General features: G+C 42.9%; 1 protein-coding gene across 2 annotated transcripts in view; it reads right to left on the bottom strand.

Moving 5' to 3' along the window:
- The window catches only part of LOC111959478 (synaptotagmin-like protein 5), a 76,689-nt gene that overhangs the window by 23,259 nt on the left and 34,333 nt on the right, over window positions 1-19,097 (bottom strand). For both annotated transcript variants that reach the window (XM_023981078.2, XM_023981079.2), the window contains exons 2-3: window positions 3,061-3,466; window positions 857-1,072 (exon numbers count right to left, since the gene is read on the bottom strand). In XM_023981078.2, the coding sequence (XP_023836846.1) occupies window positions 857-1,072; window positions 3,061-3,179 (335 nt within the window). In that variant the 5' untranslated portion in view covers window positions 3,180-3,466. The remainder of the gene's footprint in view (window positions 1-856; window positions 1,073-3,060; window positions 3,467-19,097) is intronic.

Here is a 19,097-nt window from a genome sequence, read left to right as displayed (position 1 = left end):
TAACCTCCCAACTTTAACCCTGGCTTTAACCATCTCTAAAGGTGATGTCAAAACGCCCTGTGTAACTGCCAGTTAGACTTACAGGTTATGTCGTTGTTTTGTGTTTGAATTGTGTAACTGACAGTTAGACTTACAGGTTATGTCGTTGTTTTGTGTTTGAATTGTTTACGTGTCCGCTGTGCGGGGAAATGATAAGAGAAGCGGAACTACGTAGCTAATAACTGTTGTAACGGGGATCCTTATTGTAGCAACACACTTTTGGAGGGAAGGCAATCCCGCGCTGTGTTAGCTAAGTTTTCATGTCATCGGGTGTAGTTCATAAAGTTTGAAGCGTATATGTTAGGATGGTAACGTTATAATAATTAAGGATGAAGCGTGAATTCATGCCAGGAATAATAAGTGTGAAGCTTGATTTCCTCCCTTCTGTAATAAGCAGCCAATGAGGTATTTTTCCTTTATTCATGTGTTTAATCTAATACTGTTATAGCGCCAGCTAAACTGTTTTTGTATGTAAGCACTTCAGAGTTATACCAAGCTAATAAGTCACTCGTAAGATAAGGTTGTAAGAGTGTGCTTAACTGTATTTTCATTTACTTTATAGTTCTCAAGGAAGGTGATAATTCTGACTAAATCTACAGAATAAAGCCGCCAGTTAAAATCAAGGAACGGTTGTGCTCGTGGTTACTGAAGGGAGCTATACCCTGAAAAGGATGTCACAGAGCAAATGAAGACAAATGCATGATTAAAAACAAATAGGAGGCATCTGTCGCTCATAAAAAAAATACTCACACACTCACACAAAGACATAACTGTTACTCGTGCTAAACTATGGCCTGATGCCTTTGCCCAGACTCACGAGACTTTGGAGCAGATGGAGCACTTCCACTGCTTTCCTTTAGGGGGCATTACGCGGCAGTCGCTGCAGACACGCTGTAGGCACTCCTCACAGAGCTCCCCACGGTCGAAGATCAGGCCCAGGCCCTTCAGGCAGCGGGCACATTGACGCTCCCCAACCTCCTGGGGGCAGCGTGAACCCTTACGCCTAATCTCCACCAGCTCATTCTTCAGCTTCCTACAACAGGGAGAAACAGAGGAAGAACACTTACTAAGTTTGTCATTGTCACTAATGATTATGACCATGATTGTAGTAGTTGTGATGTTGTGGTCGTATTGTGATTGTAGAGGTACGAAAAATGATGATGGTTACGATTAAAAAAATAATCATCAACATCAGTGGCGACCCGTCATTCAGGGCACGTGAGCCCCACCTGTTTAGCTGGAAAAAATACAAAACACAAAAATATATATATATATCATTTTTTTGTTGTTCCCTGTTTTGCATTAATAATACGTGTCACATATCATTTACATTAGAAATGCCCATCCAAAAAGGCTCAAGGTCATCGGCCACAGATAAAATGACGTCAAATCATGCCATATCTACCGTAGCTTTGATTGGACTGGTCATGTCAACATCATACTTTCAAAATCTTAGCTAGTAAGCTAGCAGTCATCATCATGAATCAAGTCGACAATCTACTGGCAAATCCTTTTCAATCCTTGTCACATGAAGAGAAATTATAGATAAAACGTATCGGTGCTCATCGGCCATTGGACATAAACATTTCACAAGTTGGAAATCTCAAATTCAACAACGAGTGGTTTGGAAGGAATCAGTGGCTAACTGCAAGCATTGCAATGCAATCACGAGCCTGTTATTCAGTGGAGAGGGTGTGTGGTCCAAGTCTGGGTTTAAGGGTCTCTTTTCCAAGCTTAAAAGGATAAACATTCACATGCAACACCATGAGACAGAAAAGGTTGAATACATTGGCCATGATGTCAATCCAGCATGACTTCTGCAGCGTTCAAATGAACTGGAAACTCGGAACTGGGAAATCTCAGACTTCAGTGAGTTCAAGACAACTGGGAACTCAGGAAAAAACTAGCTCCGACGGGGAAAATAAGTTTTGAACTGTCATCCATCTCGTAATTCCATGTCGGGAACTTGGGCCTCATTCTAGAGCGCCGACCTGAAGAACACTGAGTTCCCAGTTGTTTTGAAAGCACCATAAATCCAGAGAATGTCAGACTTTGATGACAAAGTTTGATGACAAAATGTGCCCACAAGAAGGAACGCCGTGCCACCTTCCTGTTTAAGTGAGCACAGCACAACAAGGTCCAAAAATGTATTGTACGCTGCTGCATAAATTATATATTTTGCCAGGGAGATATGTATACTGTAGCTAAGATAATACTAAATGTATATTGTGTAGTAAGCTGTTAGTAGCCCATGTGCCTCACCCTAATAATTTCCCTTTCCCCCTCATAACTTAGCCTACTGTTTTGACTTGGTGGTGCACATTTTAGAGAAATGTCATCATCAAATATTGTAAGAGCTTTCACTGTCTGCTTATATGCCCTCTTTATTTATAATACGGTTCTGACTTGGTGTACAGGGAGAATACTGTAAGAACGGCTCATGTTCTGAATTCTGTCGCTGTACATTTCAAAAGTGGTGAACAAATAGTTATATTGACTATGTCCGTCTTAGCTCGCTCATTAATGTCTTGATCGCCTCTTATCCGCTCATCGTTCCCTTATGCCATAGTTTGTACATCTCAATTGTCAGTAGAAACCACATTTGTTTAAGCAAGTAAGCCATATCAGCTATGTTTTTAAAAAAGGCAGTAAGTGAGGCTGAATGAACTGTTTCGCTGCCAGACCAGGCTGCGCTGATTGCCAGGTGTAGCAGTTGTAAGGATTCACTCCAAGGTGCTGAAAAGAAAGCTCTGCTGTTGGGACATCTTTATGTAAGCCCTAACAGTTTGTTGTCACCGTTTGTCCCCGTCATAGTGCAATTCATGTATTGTTTAATGTTGTGTTGTGTAGTGGCTTTGCTGGCATGTATCAAAAAATAAATAACCGAGTAAGGCCACACCAAGACTTACATGCTAAAATTGCTACTGTTCAACATCTTCATCAAGGAAGGTGTAGTAGTAGATGTATTGTTGTAGTGTATCGTATAATGATGATAATGAGGAAGACTTATTCTGCCCTCACCGTATCCTCTTCTCCTCTCTCTTCCTCAGTTTCTCGTCCTTCTGCAGGACACTGAGGATCATCTCTCTCTCATGCTCCAGCAGGAACGAGAGGTTCAGCTCCTCAGCACTCTTCTCCATTGGTCCGTCACTCTCTAAACCAGCCAATCAGAGAAGCCGAGGCGATGCAGGAAGAGTGGTCACATGCAGGGCGTTCCGAGTGCAGCTACATGACCTCACTGAGTGATTCCGTTAACGTTTTGTTAGCATTATCATGGTTTCTATGTGTGAAGCAAGACGTTCTCCACGTTCCCCAAGATTTCTCTGTGTTCTTCTCCTTATCTTGTTTCTCTCTGGTGTCTCATACAAACCTCAAATCACACAGCAGTTACTCTATCCCCAGAGACTTGTCCACAGCCATTCTGATCCTGTTCAAAACACAACACAACACAAACTTTTGTTAGGGAATATCTCTGAAGTGAGAGACTGTGGCTGACCCTTGATGTTAGAGTCTGGTCTCACTTCCTATTGAGCTCATAGTTAATCTGCTGGTCTAATCACATTGCCACAGGGTTGAAGCTCTTATGAACAGACAGTTGATGTTGATTGGCAGCAGGATTACCATAATAACTTCTACAGTCTGACAGCCCCTGACCATCCCCACATCACCCAGTCAGTCTGACCATGTCTCACACCCCAGGCTTATCACACCATCACCTTAATACAGCAATCACGCTATACCAGTTAACCTTATCAAATCACCTGCCAAATAAGTCTAATAGTGGCTTATACTCATTTAAGACGGCCCTAATGGCTACACACATGCATTCAAGCCCCCATGCACGCACACGCGCACGCGCACGCGCACACGCACACGCACACGCACACGCACACACACACACACACACACACACACACACACACACACACACACACACACAAACAGTGATAATTTGCGTGCACCTGTCCTCTCCACTGATAATAAGTCCACTGGGTACTTGGCGTTCAGCGGTGGTGCAAATGTCAGCCCATCCCCCTGTTGCAGTGCACCATGGGAATGCTAACTGGCTCATTACTGCATGCCACTGTCAACACTGAGTCCTGCTGTTATTTCAAATACACACACACACACACACACGCACACACACACACTGGATGGTCTTCTTTGATTGGTTCTAAAATCAAAAGTATTCAGACGTTTTTGTCTATACAGCAGCTGTGCTATCTGTGTTGAGTCTGTAGTTGAGAAGAAACTGATTGCCTTTCCCAATTCGTTTCAGCAACATTCATCATACGTTTGTTGTCTAATCTATATGCACCCTCTATCCTGCTGGGGGGAGATAGATACGGAAAGGAATACGGTATAATGATTTTGTTTCAAATGTTACGCTTTGATCGTTCTCTGAATTACAACGGAGAATAATTGCGACTGAAGTGTCATAGGTTTATCCTCTTATGATTCAGCTTTTCAAGGGCAGATGTTCTGTTTTTAAGTGGCTGACAGAGAGAGATGGAGAAGGTGATGGAGGGATAAAATAATACAGGACAGACAGGTCAGAGAAGAGGAGGAAGGACTGAGGGTGAAAAAGACTGAGAAATTGATGTAGATAGAAGTGGATTTAATCAGGGGGCAGACAGACTGAAAGGAAGGTGGGAGAGGGGAAAGATGGAGGAGAGATAACATGGGGAATTAAAAAAGAGATAAACCAAGGACAGAGTGAGAGAATTTGAAGACAACAAACAAGAGAGAGAGAAGTTGCAAAACGTAGAATGTCTTCTGTCTCTGCCAACTAGAGGGGTGTGAACAGTTTGCGTCATGAACAGTTCTTGTGCCCATAGAAATAGACGTTGCGCGTGCGCAGAATGTTTCCCAATGCTGGAAGGGGCATCTGAGGGAAAAAGTTTAGGAACCCCTGCAATAAAGAACATTTCTTAATATGAAATGTTCTTTTGTAGATCCTTTTAAAGAACCATAGAGAGTTTTTTTTATTCCCCATGTGCGCAGGAAACATCCTGTGCACGCGCCACGTCTATTTGAAACAAAATCATTATACCGTATTCCTTTCCGTATCTCTCCCCCCAGCAGGATAGAGGTCAGCCGTATTATATTGTTAAAATTCTATAGGTATTACTATTGCATTAATTGAAAACTATAATCAAGTGAGCTACCTCTGGAACAGCTGGGGGTTCCTGAGAAGAGAATTGCAAACCACTGAGTGATTTAGTCAACCATTCTCAATTAACACAAAGTCTTTCACAAGACAGTGTCACTGGCCATAGTCATATACTATATGACATAATATAACACAACACATTAGATAAACTGGAATGGCACTCTYACTCACAGTTGCATTAAAAAGATCAAACCAAATCAAATTGTGCGTGTGTATGTACACTACATTGCCAAAAGTATGTGGACACCTGCTCGCCGAAAATCATGGGCATTAATATGGAGTAGGTCCCCCCTTTCCCTCTTCTGGGAAGTGTCACGCSCTGACCTTAGAGATCCTTTATTCTCTATTTTGGGTTAGGTCGGGGTGTGACTAGAGTGGGCATTCTAGTTTCTTTATTTCTAGGTTGGCCTGGTATGGTTCCCAATCAGAGGCAGCTGTCTATCGTTGTCTCTGATTGGGGATCATACTTAGGCAGCTTTTTCCCACCTGTTGGTTGTGGGATCTTGTTTGTGTAGAGTTGCCTTGAGCACTGCATATCTTTACGTTCGTTTGGTTCTTAGTTTTTTGCCGGTTCACATAATAAAGCTGATGAACCCAAACCACGCTGCATTTTGGTCCGATTCTTACAACAACGATTGTGACAGGAAGGCTTTCCACTAGATGTTGGAACATTGCTGTGGGGACTTGCTTCCATTCATATCTCTATCTTAAACTGACAGATTTTTATGGGAAATGTTTCATTATGCTAATTAGATTTATGCAGGGGTGCGGACAATGACCTCAGGGGGTTTTGCGGGCCTGCCTGCTCTGCCCGGAGGAGAAGGGGGGGAGCAGATGGGCTGAGAATGGAGAGGAGAAAAAACACAAGGAAATCAAGATAGCAGTGGCAGCTGTACAAATAACTAATCCAAAGGGTTTGCCTTCTCAAACACGGCAGAAAGCTAACACAATATGATGCCCCATCACCTTATTAATTCAGCCACTTARATAGCAAGTTAAACTTAGAATTCTGCGTCTTTATCGCAATTTTTTTTTTTTTACGTAGAGGTAGCTTGCAGCGTTTTGTAAACGCAGATCTAAAATGCTTCTTATTGTAATTTCTGCTTGGCATCAGACAAATGTTGTGCTTCAGTTGCACTTCTGAACCCGGATGACAATTCACGAACAGGCATTCTATCAGCAGACAACGCTCTGACTGATGTCTAGCTACTTTTCTCCGGTACTTTTCTCAGGTGTAGCCAGCCTATTTGTCTCTGGTAAAATGCAAGATTAACTTAAGTAAAACCCAAATGCGAACCCTTTCAAAACACAGCTGGACTCACCTGCTCCCGCTTTCTCCTGTTGTGCTATTTACAAACAAACACGTGACTAACTTAACTGTTCTGGGYAACTACATAAGCTTCATAATGTGAAATAATGAGACAGGTGAAATAAAGACTGTGATCTGCTTTATCTCCTAGCGTATTGCGCATGTTGACTGCAGGTATTCACTTCAAAAACAGCTACAAATGTTTAAATGTACTGAAAAACTTCAAAGAAATTCTTTCAACGGTACTGACGGTATTGAAAAACCATCCCGTGGCAATTTCCAAATACCTTGGCATACGGTATATACCGTATAGGTATACCGCCAAAGCCTACATAGAACCATCACCCTTCCCAAAGCACCCTTGAGGAACCCACATCTTTCTGTGTGTAATGAAGACGCACAGCCACCTCCAGCACATTTGTCTCAGCCCAGACGCTGAGGTGCTTGTGATCAGCATATCAAGTGGCACTGCGCTGCTCCTCCACAACAACTGATGGATGAATCAATAGACTGACACTAAATGGCTGTTTGGTTGAGCGGCAGACACTGAACATCAACGAGGTTTACCTTTGGTTTGAGTCGATCTAAGAATCAAACAGTACAATGAACTGAAGCATTTCTCCTGGATTCTGAGGACACACACACTTCACAGTGTACACCATGAGTTAGCATATCATACTTCACTTGTGGGGAATTCTTTGAGTTACTCAGAAATGTTTTCYGCCAAGATTAGATCTGCAATGTCTTGTGTATTTAAACATGTGTGTGCAATGTATTCCAACTTTGTGAGATCAAGGGTGTGTATGGATGAGTGAGAGTGTGTGTGTGTATGTTTGTGTGTATGTATGTGTGTGTATGTGCACCAGTGTGTGTGCAGTCTGTGCACCCTCTTATACGGCAGGACTTAAGTAGCACAGTGCCTTTGTTTCTCTCTGACTTAGGGGGAAGCCAAGCAAATATAGTTAAGCAATAAGGCCCGAGGGTGTGTGGTATATGGCCAATGTACCGCGGCTAAGGGCTGTTCTTAAGCACAATGCAACGTGGAGTGCCTGGATACAGCCCTTAACCGTGGCACATTGGCCATATACCACAAACTCCCGAGGTGCCTTATTTCTATTAGAAACTGATTGCCAACATAATTAAAGCAGTAAAAATAAATGTTTTACATTTACATTTACATTTAAGTCATTTAGCAGACGCTCTTATCCAGAGCGACTTACAAGTTGGTGCATTCACCTTATGATGTCCAGTGGAACAACCACTTTACAATAGTGCATCTAACTCTTTTAAGGGGGAGGGGGGGGTTAGAAGGATTACTTTATCCTATCCTAGGTATTCCTTGTCATCCACGGGGTATACGGTCTGATATACACTACACTACCGAAGGTATCTGGACACCTGCTCGTCGAACATCTCATTCCAAAATCATGGGCATTAATATGGAGTTGGTTCCCCCTTTGATGCTATAACAGCTTCCGCTCTTCTGGGAAGGCTTTCCACTAGATGTTGGAACATTGTGCGGATACTTGCTTCCATTTAGCCACAAGAGCATTAATGAGGTCGGGCACTGATGTTGGGCGATTAGGCCTGGCTCACAGTCAGCGTTTCAATTCATCCCAAAGGTGTTCGATGGGGTTGAGGTCAGGGCTCTGTGCAGGCCAGTCAAGTTCTTCCACACCGATCTCAACAACCATTTCTGTATGGACCTCGCTTTGTGCACGGGGGCATTGTCATGCTGAAACAGGAAAGGGCCTTCCCCAAACTGTTGCCACAAAGTTGGAACCACAGAATCGTCTAGAATGTCATTGTATGCTGTAGCGTTAAGATTTCCCTTCAGTGGAACTGGCGCAGGAGAAGAAGGCAGACGTTATAAGTGTCCCCAACCGATTGTGTTTTTTGGTTAGTTTATTTGCGTTGTTTGTAACTTRTTTTTTACTTGTTTTATACATAATGTTGCCGCTACCGTCTCTTATGACCGAAAATAACTTCTGGACATCAGGACTGCAATTACTCACCACAGACTGGCAGAATCCCTTTTTTCCTTTAATGAGTCTGAYGAGCCCGACACGGACGATATACTGCTTTCTCGGTAACAGGCCCAGATCCCCGTGATTTGCGTGAAGAGGAGACGGAGAAAAAGGGGCCAGAGGGCGGGCTGCCTTCTGAGAATTCGTAGGCGATCGAATAAACCCCCACTTCCTTCCATTCTGCTAGTAAACATGCAATCTTTGGAGAATAAAATAGATGACCTACGCGCAAGATTAAACTACCAATGGGACATTCAAAACTGTAATATCTTATGCTTCACGGAGTCGTGGCTGAATGACGACACCATCAACATACAGCTTACTGGTTATTTGGTGTACCAGCAGGATAGAACAGCGGCGTCTGGTAAGACAAGGGGCGGCAGACTATGTATTTTTGTAAATAACAGCTGGTGCACAATATCTAAGGAAGTCTCGAGCTATTGCTCGCCTGAGGTAGAGTATCTCATGATAAGCTGTAGACCACACTATCTACCTAGAGAGTTTTCATCTGTATTTTCCGTAGCTGTTTACATACCACCACAGTCAGAGGCTGGCACTAAGACAGCATTGAATGAGCTGTATTCGCCATAAGCAAACAAGAAAACGCTTACCCAGAGGCGGCGCTCCTAATAGCCGGGGACTTTAATGCAGGGAAACTTAAATCCGTTTTACCAAATTTCTATCAGCATGTTAAATGTGCAACCAGAGGGGRAAAAAACTCTGGACCACCACCTTTACTCCACACACAGAGACGCATACAAAGCTCTCCATCGCCCTCCATTTGGCAAATCTGACCATAATTCTATCCTCCTGATTCCTGCTTACAAGCAAAAATTAAAGCAGGAAGCACCAGTGACTAGATCAATAAAAAAGTGGTCAGATGAAGCAGGACTGTTTTGCTAGCACAGACTGGAATATGTTCCGGGATTCCTCTGACTGATCCACATCAGTCATTGGCTTCATCAATAAGTGCATCRACGACGTCGCCCCCACAGTGACCGTATGTACATACCCCAACCAGAAGCCATGGATTACAGGCAACATCCTCACTGAACAAAAGGCTAGAGCTGCCGCTTTCAAGGAGCAGGACTCTAACCCAGAAGCTTATAAGAAATCCCGCTATGCCCTCCGACGAACCATCAAACAGGCAAAGTGTCAATACAGGACTAAGATCGAATCATACTACACCAGCTCTGACGCTCATCAGAAGTGGCAGGGCTTGCAAACCATTACAGACTACAAAGGGAAGCACAGGCGAGAGCTGCCCAGTGACACAAGCATACCAAACGAGCTAAACTACTTCTATGCTCGCTTCGAGGCAAATAACACTGAAACATGCATGAGAGCACCAGCTGTTCCGGAAGACTGTGTGATCACGCTCTCCGCAGCCGATGTGAGTAAGACCTTTAAACAGGTCAACATTCACAAGGCCGCAGGGCCAGACAGATTACCAGGAAGTGTACTGCGAGCATGAACTGACCAACTGGCAAGTGTCTTCATTTACATTTTCAAACTCTCCCTGTCTGAGTATGTAATTCAAACATGTTTTAAGCAGACCGCCATAGTGCCTGTGCCCAAGAACACTAAGGTAACCTGCCTAAACAACTACCGACCCTGTAGCCTTGAAGTGCTTTGAAAGGCTGGTCATGGCTCACATCAACACCATTATCCCAGAAACCCTAGACCCACTCCAATTTGCATACCGCCCCAACAGATCCACAGATGATGCCATCTCTATTGCACTCCACACTGCCCTTTCCCACCTCGACAAAAGGAACACCTATATGAGAATGCTATTCATTGACTACAGCTCAGCGTTCAACACCATAGTGCCCTCAAAGCTCATCAATAAGCTAAGGACCCTTGAACTAAATACCTCCCTCTACAACTGGATCCTGGACTTCCTGACGGGCCGCCGCCAGGTGGTAAGGGTAGGTAACAACACATCCGCCACGCTGATCCTCAACACAGGGGCCCCTCAGGGGTGCGTGCTCAGTCCCCTCCTGTACTCCTGTTCACTCATGACTGCACGGCCAGGCATGACTTCAACACCATCATTAAGTTTGCCGATGACACAACAGTGGTAGGCCTGATCACCGCCAACGACGAGGCAGCCTATAGGGAGGAGATCAGAGACCTGGCCGTGTGGTGCCAGGACAACAACCTCTCCCTCAACGTGATCAAGACAAAGGAGGTGATTGTGGACTACAGGAAAAAGAGGAACGAGCACGCCCCCATTCTCATCAACAGGGCTGCAGTGGAGCAGGTTGACAGCTTCAAGTTCCTTGGTGTCCACATCACAACAAACTAACATGGTCCAAGCACACCAAGACAGTCGTGAAAAGGGCACGACAAAACCTATTCCCCTCAGGAGACTGAAAAGATTTGGCATGGGTCTCAGATCCTCAAAAGGTTCTACAGCTGCACCATCGAGAGCATCTACTGTTGCATCACTGCCTGGTATGGCAACTGCTCGGCCTCCGACCGCAAGACACTACAGAGGGTAGTGCGAACGGCCCAGTACATCACTGGAGCCAAGCTTCCTGCCATCCAGGACCTCTATACCAGGAAGGCCCTAAAAATTGTTAAAGACTCCAGCCACCCTAGTCATAGACTGTTCTCTCTGCTACTGCACGGCAAGCGGTACCGGAGCGTTAAGTCTAGGTCCGAGAGGCTTCTAAACAGCTTCTACCCCCAACCCATAAGACTCCTGAACACCTAATCAAATGGCTACCCAGACTATTTGCATTGACCCCCCTCTCTTTTACACTGCTGCTACTCTCTGTTGTTATCATCTATGCATAGTCACTTTAATAACTCTACCTACATGTACATATTACCTCAACTAACCGGTGCCCCCGCACATAGTCTCGCGATTGTTATTTTACTGCTGCTCTTTAATTACTTGTTACTTTTATTTCGTATTCTTATCCGTATTTTTTTAACTGCATTGTTGGTTAGGGGCTCGTACGTAAACATTTCACTGTAAGGTCTACACCTGTTGTATTCGGTGCATGCGATTAATAAAATTTGATTTGAAGGGGCCTAGCCCGAACCATTAAAACCATCCCAGACCATTATTCCTCCTTCACCAAACATTACAGTTGTCACTATGCATTCAGGCAGGTAGCGTTCTCYTGGCATCTGCCAAACCCAGATTTGTCTGTCGGACTGCCAGATGGTGAAGCGTTATTCATCACTCCGGAGAATGCGTTTTCACTGCTCCAGAGTCCAATGGCGGCGAGCTTTACACCACTCCAGCCGATGCATGGTGATCTTAGGCTTGTGTGCGGCTGCTTGGCCATGGAAACCCATTTCATTAAGCTCCCGACGAACAGTTATTGTGCTGACGTTGATTCCAGAGGAAGTTTGGAACTCAGTAGTGAGTGTTGTGCAACCGAGGACAGACGATTTTGATGCGCTACACGCTTCAGCACTCAGCGGTCCCATTCTGTGAGCTGTGTGGCCTACCACTTYGCGGCTGAGCCGTTGTTGCTCCTAGATGTTTCCACTTCACAATAACGGGACTTACAGCAGCTCTAGCAGAAATTTGACGAACTGACTTGTTGGAAAGGTGGCATCCTATGACAGTTCCACGTTGAACGTCACTGAGCTCTTCAGTACAGGCCATTCTACTGCCAATGTTTGTCTATGGATATTGCATGGCTGTGTTTGATTTTATAGACCTGTCAGCCACGAGTGTGGCTGAAAAATCAGAATCCACTAATTTGAAGGGGTGTCCATATACTTCTGTATATATAGTGTACTATAGCTGTTAGCCAATCAGCATTCATGGCCCGAACTACCCAGTTTATAATCCTCATTATACAACAGGTGGATCTAATCCTGGATGCTGATTAGTTAAAACCGCATTCCAGCCGGTGTCTATTCCACAAGTTACCACAGGCTAAATCTATTGCATTGAAATGCCTATTTACTGTCTTCCATCTGACTGTGCAGTCCACTGTCTCATCAGCTCAGCCAAGCAATGTATATACTAGATCTACACTGTAAAAAGCATCTAGACATTATCTACCATTTCTTTTAGACTAGCATTTGGTTTTTAACAGCGGGTTTGTAATAACCTTGCTGTCTGTCTTTCCTGCATTTGCAACATTGTTTCAATATTAAATCTCCAGCCGTCCCATGGTAATGAATGTGTCGACAGTAGGGACGAGACAGACAGACTGACAGCTTTTCTCAGCCAGTCGAAATCATCAGCATAATTTTATGGATATACAAAGAAAAGTCAAAAGAAAAACACAAAATGCAGCTAGTTTGCTGTCATTACAGCTTCAGWTTGATGTGATTGTGTTAGCTGTGTAGTTGGCTATCTCTTCTGAACAGTGGCTTGGCGAGAAACAAATGTTCTATGCCAGACGAAATCGCGCCTCATTAACTTATTGTTATGGATGTATCCCAAAAACATCCCTAGAAAACATCTTAAACAAACGCAGATTCAGCTACTTTTCTGTTATTCTGGCTACACTGTTTGACGTGACTGTGTTAGCTAAAGTAGGCTAGCTTGCAAGCAAAGGATAAGAACATTGCCAGCCATCATGGCAACGGAACATTTAGAATGAACGACTATGTCGCATCCATAGATTTAGAACAAAAAGACTTAACGACTAGATGTCACGCCCTGGCCTTAGTATTCTTTGTTTTCTTTATTATTTTAGTTAGGTCAGGGTGTGACATGGGGTATGTTTGTGTTTTTGTCTTGTCTTGGGTGGTTGTAGTGATTTGTTAGAGGGTATGGGTTTGTGTTGAGTGAATGTTTCTAGGGAAGTCTATGGTTGAGTGATGTGTCTAGGTATGTCTATGGTTGCCTGAGTGGTTCTCAATCAGAGACAGATGTTTTTCATTTGTCTCTGATTGGGAGCCATATTTTAGGCAGCCATAGGCATCATGTATTTGTGGGTAATTGTCTATGTTCTATGTTGCATGTGTGCACTAGTTCTTTATTAGCGTCACGTTCGTCTGTTTGTTGTTTTGTTTCATTTTCCTTCCTATAATATTAAAAGAAGATGTATTTTGCACACGCTGCGCCTTGGTCATCTCTCTCTCCTATAGACGATCGTGACACTAGATCGCATCTCTGGCAACTGAACCGATTGAACGAACAACCAGCCGGCTTGGATAGCAACCCTAGATTTCTTATATCTTGTGGAAGGATGAAATAGTATGAATAAATTCATCAAAATAATGTTTTTAATGAAAATATGCCAATCCTTATTTGAATATGTTGGTAACCCATTGTATAAAAATTATAATACCCTCGTAGATGGTGTTTCGAGGATATATTGGCACGGTTTGCCAATATATCCTCCAAATACCAGCTTCAAGGGCATTATCCCTTAATTACACGCCTGCTCTGTATGAGTTTATGCTCAGACGTCACAACACACACACACTAACACACACACACTGTCATGTATGTACATGTGATCATCTGTAATTGCACTTGACCCATGACATCAGATACACGTTGTTATTTTACCCCATCCCTGCCTCAGTGTGCTAATATATCATACACACAGATGAACATGAATACACACACACGCACACGTACACACACTGATAAACATGAATACACACACACACTGATACACACACAAACATGCACTCACACAAACATACATTATGTAATCTATAGTAAGACACTCCACCTGCAATACCAGCCAATATCCAGACTACTTCACAACCTAGTACAACCTGGCAGCCATACAAATCTATAGCGTATAAAATGTGACTCATGTAAGCAGCCTAGAAGAACAACGATGTCTGTTGACTCAATACATGAATTCATTTGATTTGACCTCGTGCCATTAATTCTGCTATTGTACTGTGTCTACAGTACCTGTCTCTTTACGTCGGACTCCTAAATGTTACAGAAGCAGGTGTTGTGTTGTGTGGGAGTGGGAGCCCTCCTTCAGCACATTGCTAAACAGTAAACACATTAATAGCAAATACAACATCCAGGAATGTCCAAAATTCAGCCTCTAACCAGAGGTTAGTTTGTTGGTTGTCAACTGAGTTCGTTGGTTGTCGTGGTAAGTTTAGATGACAATCGCCATTTAAAGTCCAAAGAAGAAAAAGTCTGGAAGGAGGAGAGATGACTAGAAATGATTTGGTTGACCATTTTATGTGTGGATTAATTGTTGGAGTAGAGGACCTTGTGCATTTCAGGTAAAATAACAATTCAACGTTTATATCCAAGGACAAATTAGATAGCAACTGCAAGCTAGCTAGCTAAATTGACATAAATGTTTAATGCTTTTCGACCTGTCCCCGAATTAATATAATTGGTTCAGAGTTTGTTTTGATATTTTAACCTGCGTGTCATGATCGTGTTTGGTGTTGGGGGACAAAATCAATTTGTGCACGATTGCGCACCGGTTTGGATACGGTGTAAGAGTGTGCCGAACTCTTCATACTCATCTGTTTTATAACACTTGATACTCGTAATCGGATTTACTTGTGATCGTAAAACCACGAGGTGTACTTTAAATGCCGATAAAGCCTATACCTCAAGTGCCATTACTGCGCTATCACTCAGAGTGACTTGTTATGTTCCTTCACACACTGTTCAAAGGTAAACGATCCCAACAGATGAAGATGCTCATGATTTACTTACTTAGTCCTATTCAATTATCAACGAAATAGGCTGATACTACTGCCTGCATTTATTCCAAACACAGATTTAGATGAAGGTAGGCTAATTCGCTTGCCCCATGCTGTTTCACATTTGAGAGGAGCAAAACTTTTCTCTCCCGACACTTATGCCATAACATTTGCACAATCAAAATAAACAATCTACATTTGTCATTTTATTTTCTAATGATCTGTYGCTCGGTAAACATGCCTGGACGAGAACAAATAATAATAGCAAGCGAGCATGGGCTTGGATCACGAAATAACGACAGACGTCATCAGCAATRGAATAATTATATGCACAGACAAAGTAGCCTAATAAACAACGCCAAGTAGACAGACCAAAACAACAATATGGCCTCAGCAAAGTCGACAGGAAATAACTAAATTTAACAACAATGACTAGTTACGGATTCTGATTTATACACAATATTTGGAGAAGGGGAGACTTCTGCCTTGAGACGAGTGAGTGAAACAAATCCGTGCGTGTCTGTTTGGGGAAATGAGAGCAGAGGTAGAGCGGCTTGTTCTAATCCAATCATTGCAGCAGGCTCAACCGCTCCGCCGACCGTTTCTTTACTGACAGAATAACTAGACAATAGTTGTTAGAGCACACAGCGCTTCACACTGTTTGAGTGAGAGAGATGTGTGCTGGCAGYTGAAAATTACYTTTTTCTTATCGCGGAGAACTACAAAAAATACTTGTGTCATAATTGTATTCTGAAAATTCACCATATCCGTTACAATACTAATTTTGTCCGAGTACTCGGCACACCCCTAATCTGCACTCAACCGATAAAGCCGGAGCTATGGCAAGTGCTTTTAAATCTGACACTTGAGTCCGCAGTGCTGTTGCTTTTGCAACTCTTCTATTATCTTTCTCTTTTCTACTTCAGCTTTATCGTTATTCTGTACTCAAACTTCTGTCTCCAACACAGCAAATTCTCCAGTGTTAAATCAACACTGAGAGTGTTACATTTAACACTGGTCCAGTGTCTATATGGGTCCACACTTTTCATCATTAAATTAACACTGAGAGTGTTACATTTAACACTGGTCCAGTGTCTATATGGGTCCACACTTTTCAGCATTAAATTAACAAAGTGTAAAGCCTTATTTGCATATTTCCCAGAATAACCATTACTGTATTTGTTAGTGACAGAGAAATGTTTGTTGCATTTATCTATCATTCATTCAGTCATGTGGCCTTCACCAAGTAAGATCCTAAGCAAATATGTGATTACACAATTTTTATTATTTAATATAATACAACATATTTCTTAAGGCCTTATTTTGAGGTGTGCTGAAACTCATGGTTTACAGGCAAATTCAGGCATATACTGTATGTCACATTATACTGGCTTGCTAAGTGACATGTAATTCCTATTGGAATCCAGCCAGAGTGGGGCTATCCAACACTTTGAATGTTCATTCACCCACAACATGCATTCCGAATGATTGCTGGGTTGGGAAGGGTAAGATATGATACTACGGAAAGCATCTAAACTTGAACAACCATTGCAGTAACGGGAGCAATAAATACAAGTAACAGATTAGATTAGTTAAAAAATATATATGTTATTTATATTTGAGTAGCATAATTTTAATTAATAAATTAACGTACATGTATAGATACATAGATATTGAAACAAACAATTCTAAAAAACAACCTGCACTAAACATGCTAGGAATTGTGATGATGAGCGTGGCTTTGGTTTAATACTAGTGATTAACACCAACGCGGGGGTTATTTTACACCAACRAGTGTTAATTTAACACCTGAATCAACACTAGAAATGTTATACTGAAAAATCAACACTAGGTAACACAGGCCAATTTGCTGTGAATAGTTAACTTAATTGATTCATGTCATTGATTTTTCCACTCATCCAATGTTCCAGGTCTAAATCAGTTCCTTACTAGAGGGGAAGGATAGAAACCAGCAGAGCAATGCTGCAGACCTGTAGGCCCAGATCTGAATACCCTGGGTCAAGACATAAAATAAATACTGAGATTTCTTGGTTTAGCATGGGAGTAGCAGTGGAGGGAGTTTGCTCCCTTTTGCTGCATTATGCGGTACAAGGCTACAGTTCATGGTCTGACTAATGGTTTGTCAATAGCGTCCATTCCACTGTGGGTAGGCAGAAAGGAATGAGTCACCAGAACATGTGTGACTTCTTGAATGGAGATCTATGCTAACAGAATTCAGAATATGGAAGCGAAGTATCCGGTGTCTCTTGATTCATCATGTGGGTTCCAACTACATTTACGTCAGAGAGGGAAAGGACTGTGCCGATACCTGGGTGACTAGACAGCTGCTGATGAATTGGATTTATGTAGCTGTTTTCGAAGGGCTCAGTCATTTACAGGCGGGTCACCTCCTCCACTACCAATGTGTAGCATCTGCCTAGGTGACGCAAAGCAGCCTTGTTAGCGTCAGACTACTCACCCACTACATACGTATCACCTATCAGCAGGGCCCATCTCTGGGCCCATCGCAGTGTGATTTTGAGCCAAGGGTATGGAGATTCCATTATTTTTGGTTCCATTATGTGGTTTAAAACTACATTCACTATCTGAGAGAATGGACTGTGGACACCTGGGAGACATTTTGTTTCACTGCAGCAGGTGCAAGTGCAGAAAGCTGCATCCATCTACCTATTACACACCACAGGAGTGTCAGAGAGAGTGACCATGCTCCAGTTGACAAGAAGCAGAAGAACCAGATTATATTTTAAAAACAAGCCAACTATCAATGTGAACAGGCGATAAGTTAGACATCCAGTACATTATAACACACATACACGAACACACACAATTAAAAACAAAATAAAAACTATAAAAACTCATTAAGATAGACACAATCAATGTCCCATCAAATGTAATACACTTTTCAAAGAGCATTTCAACCCCCCCCCTCCCTCCCCACCCTTCTCCCCTCTTTCTCAGTTCTCTCTATCTCCCCTTTCTACTTTTATTTTCCCTGCTTTTAGCCTTTGGGCATAGGCAGTGGAGGACTGGCCATCTGACATTTTGGGCAAATGCCAGATGGACTGGTCCAGTTTTAGCCTAGTGGACCTGTCTTACTTGTTTTAAAAAAATATATAATTATCTGGCTAAAAATGTCGGTCTCAAGGAATAAAATAGGCCGGTGTGGGGGCCTCAAGGGAAAAAATGGGCCGTTGTTTAAGAAATGCCCGAGCGGATTTCTGATCCCAGTCCGTCCCTGGGCACAGGGCTGTTGTGTAGAGAGCTCTGGTGTGAGGATCAGTGCTACAGTGATACAGACAACAGTAGCACACTATCCTCTATGTGTGTGTATGCGTGTGTTTGTGTGATAGTACTGTGTATGTGTGCCAGTGTATGCATGTGTGCCCATAGTGTTAGTTTGTATGTTTCACTACTAACATGTGTGCGTAGTGCTTTTGTGTGTGTGTGCGCACCTATRTGTTTGTGCATACATGTGTGTGCATGTACTGTAAGTGTGGGCGTGTGTACTGTAAGTGTGGGCATGTGCGCAATGCGCATTTGAGCTTGTGTGTGTACCCTAAATGTGTATATGTGGGTCACCCTGCGTCGTCTTCCCATGGATCCCATGGAAAACATAGCAGATCCCACCAAGGCATCAGCGTCTCAGCCTCATTATTTCAGCACAAATTGATCAGACTTTAGACACTTTCTTTGGCCTAAAAATCAGTGGGTTTTTCGTTCTAAATAAAATATATTTCAGCTCACAGATTTTTCACCATTCATCAGCAGATCCAGCTTCAGAGAAGCAGATATATCTTACCAGATAATTTCCTTGTGTTGACACTGAGATGTATAATGTAATGCTCAAGGGCTTAAGGGTTTGTGAAGAGCAGCTTGAGGGTCATGCCATGGTGGTCTGTCTGTC

Source organism: Salvelinus sp. IW2-2015, linkage group LG36, assembly GCF_002910315.2.
Source record: "Salvelinus sp. IW2-2015 linkage group LG36, ASM291031v2, whole genome shotgun sequence".
NCBI lineage: Eukaryota > Metazoa > Chordata > Actinopteri > Salmoniformes > Salmonidae > Salvelinus > Salvelinus sp. IW2-2015.
The sequence above is the reverse complement of the archived record's forward strand: the minus strand, read 5'-3'. Positions and strand labels throughout refer to the sequence as shown.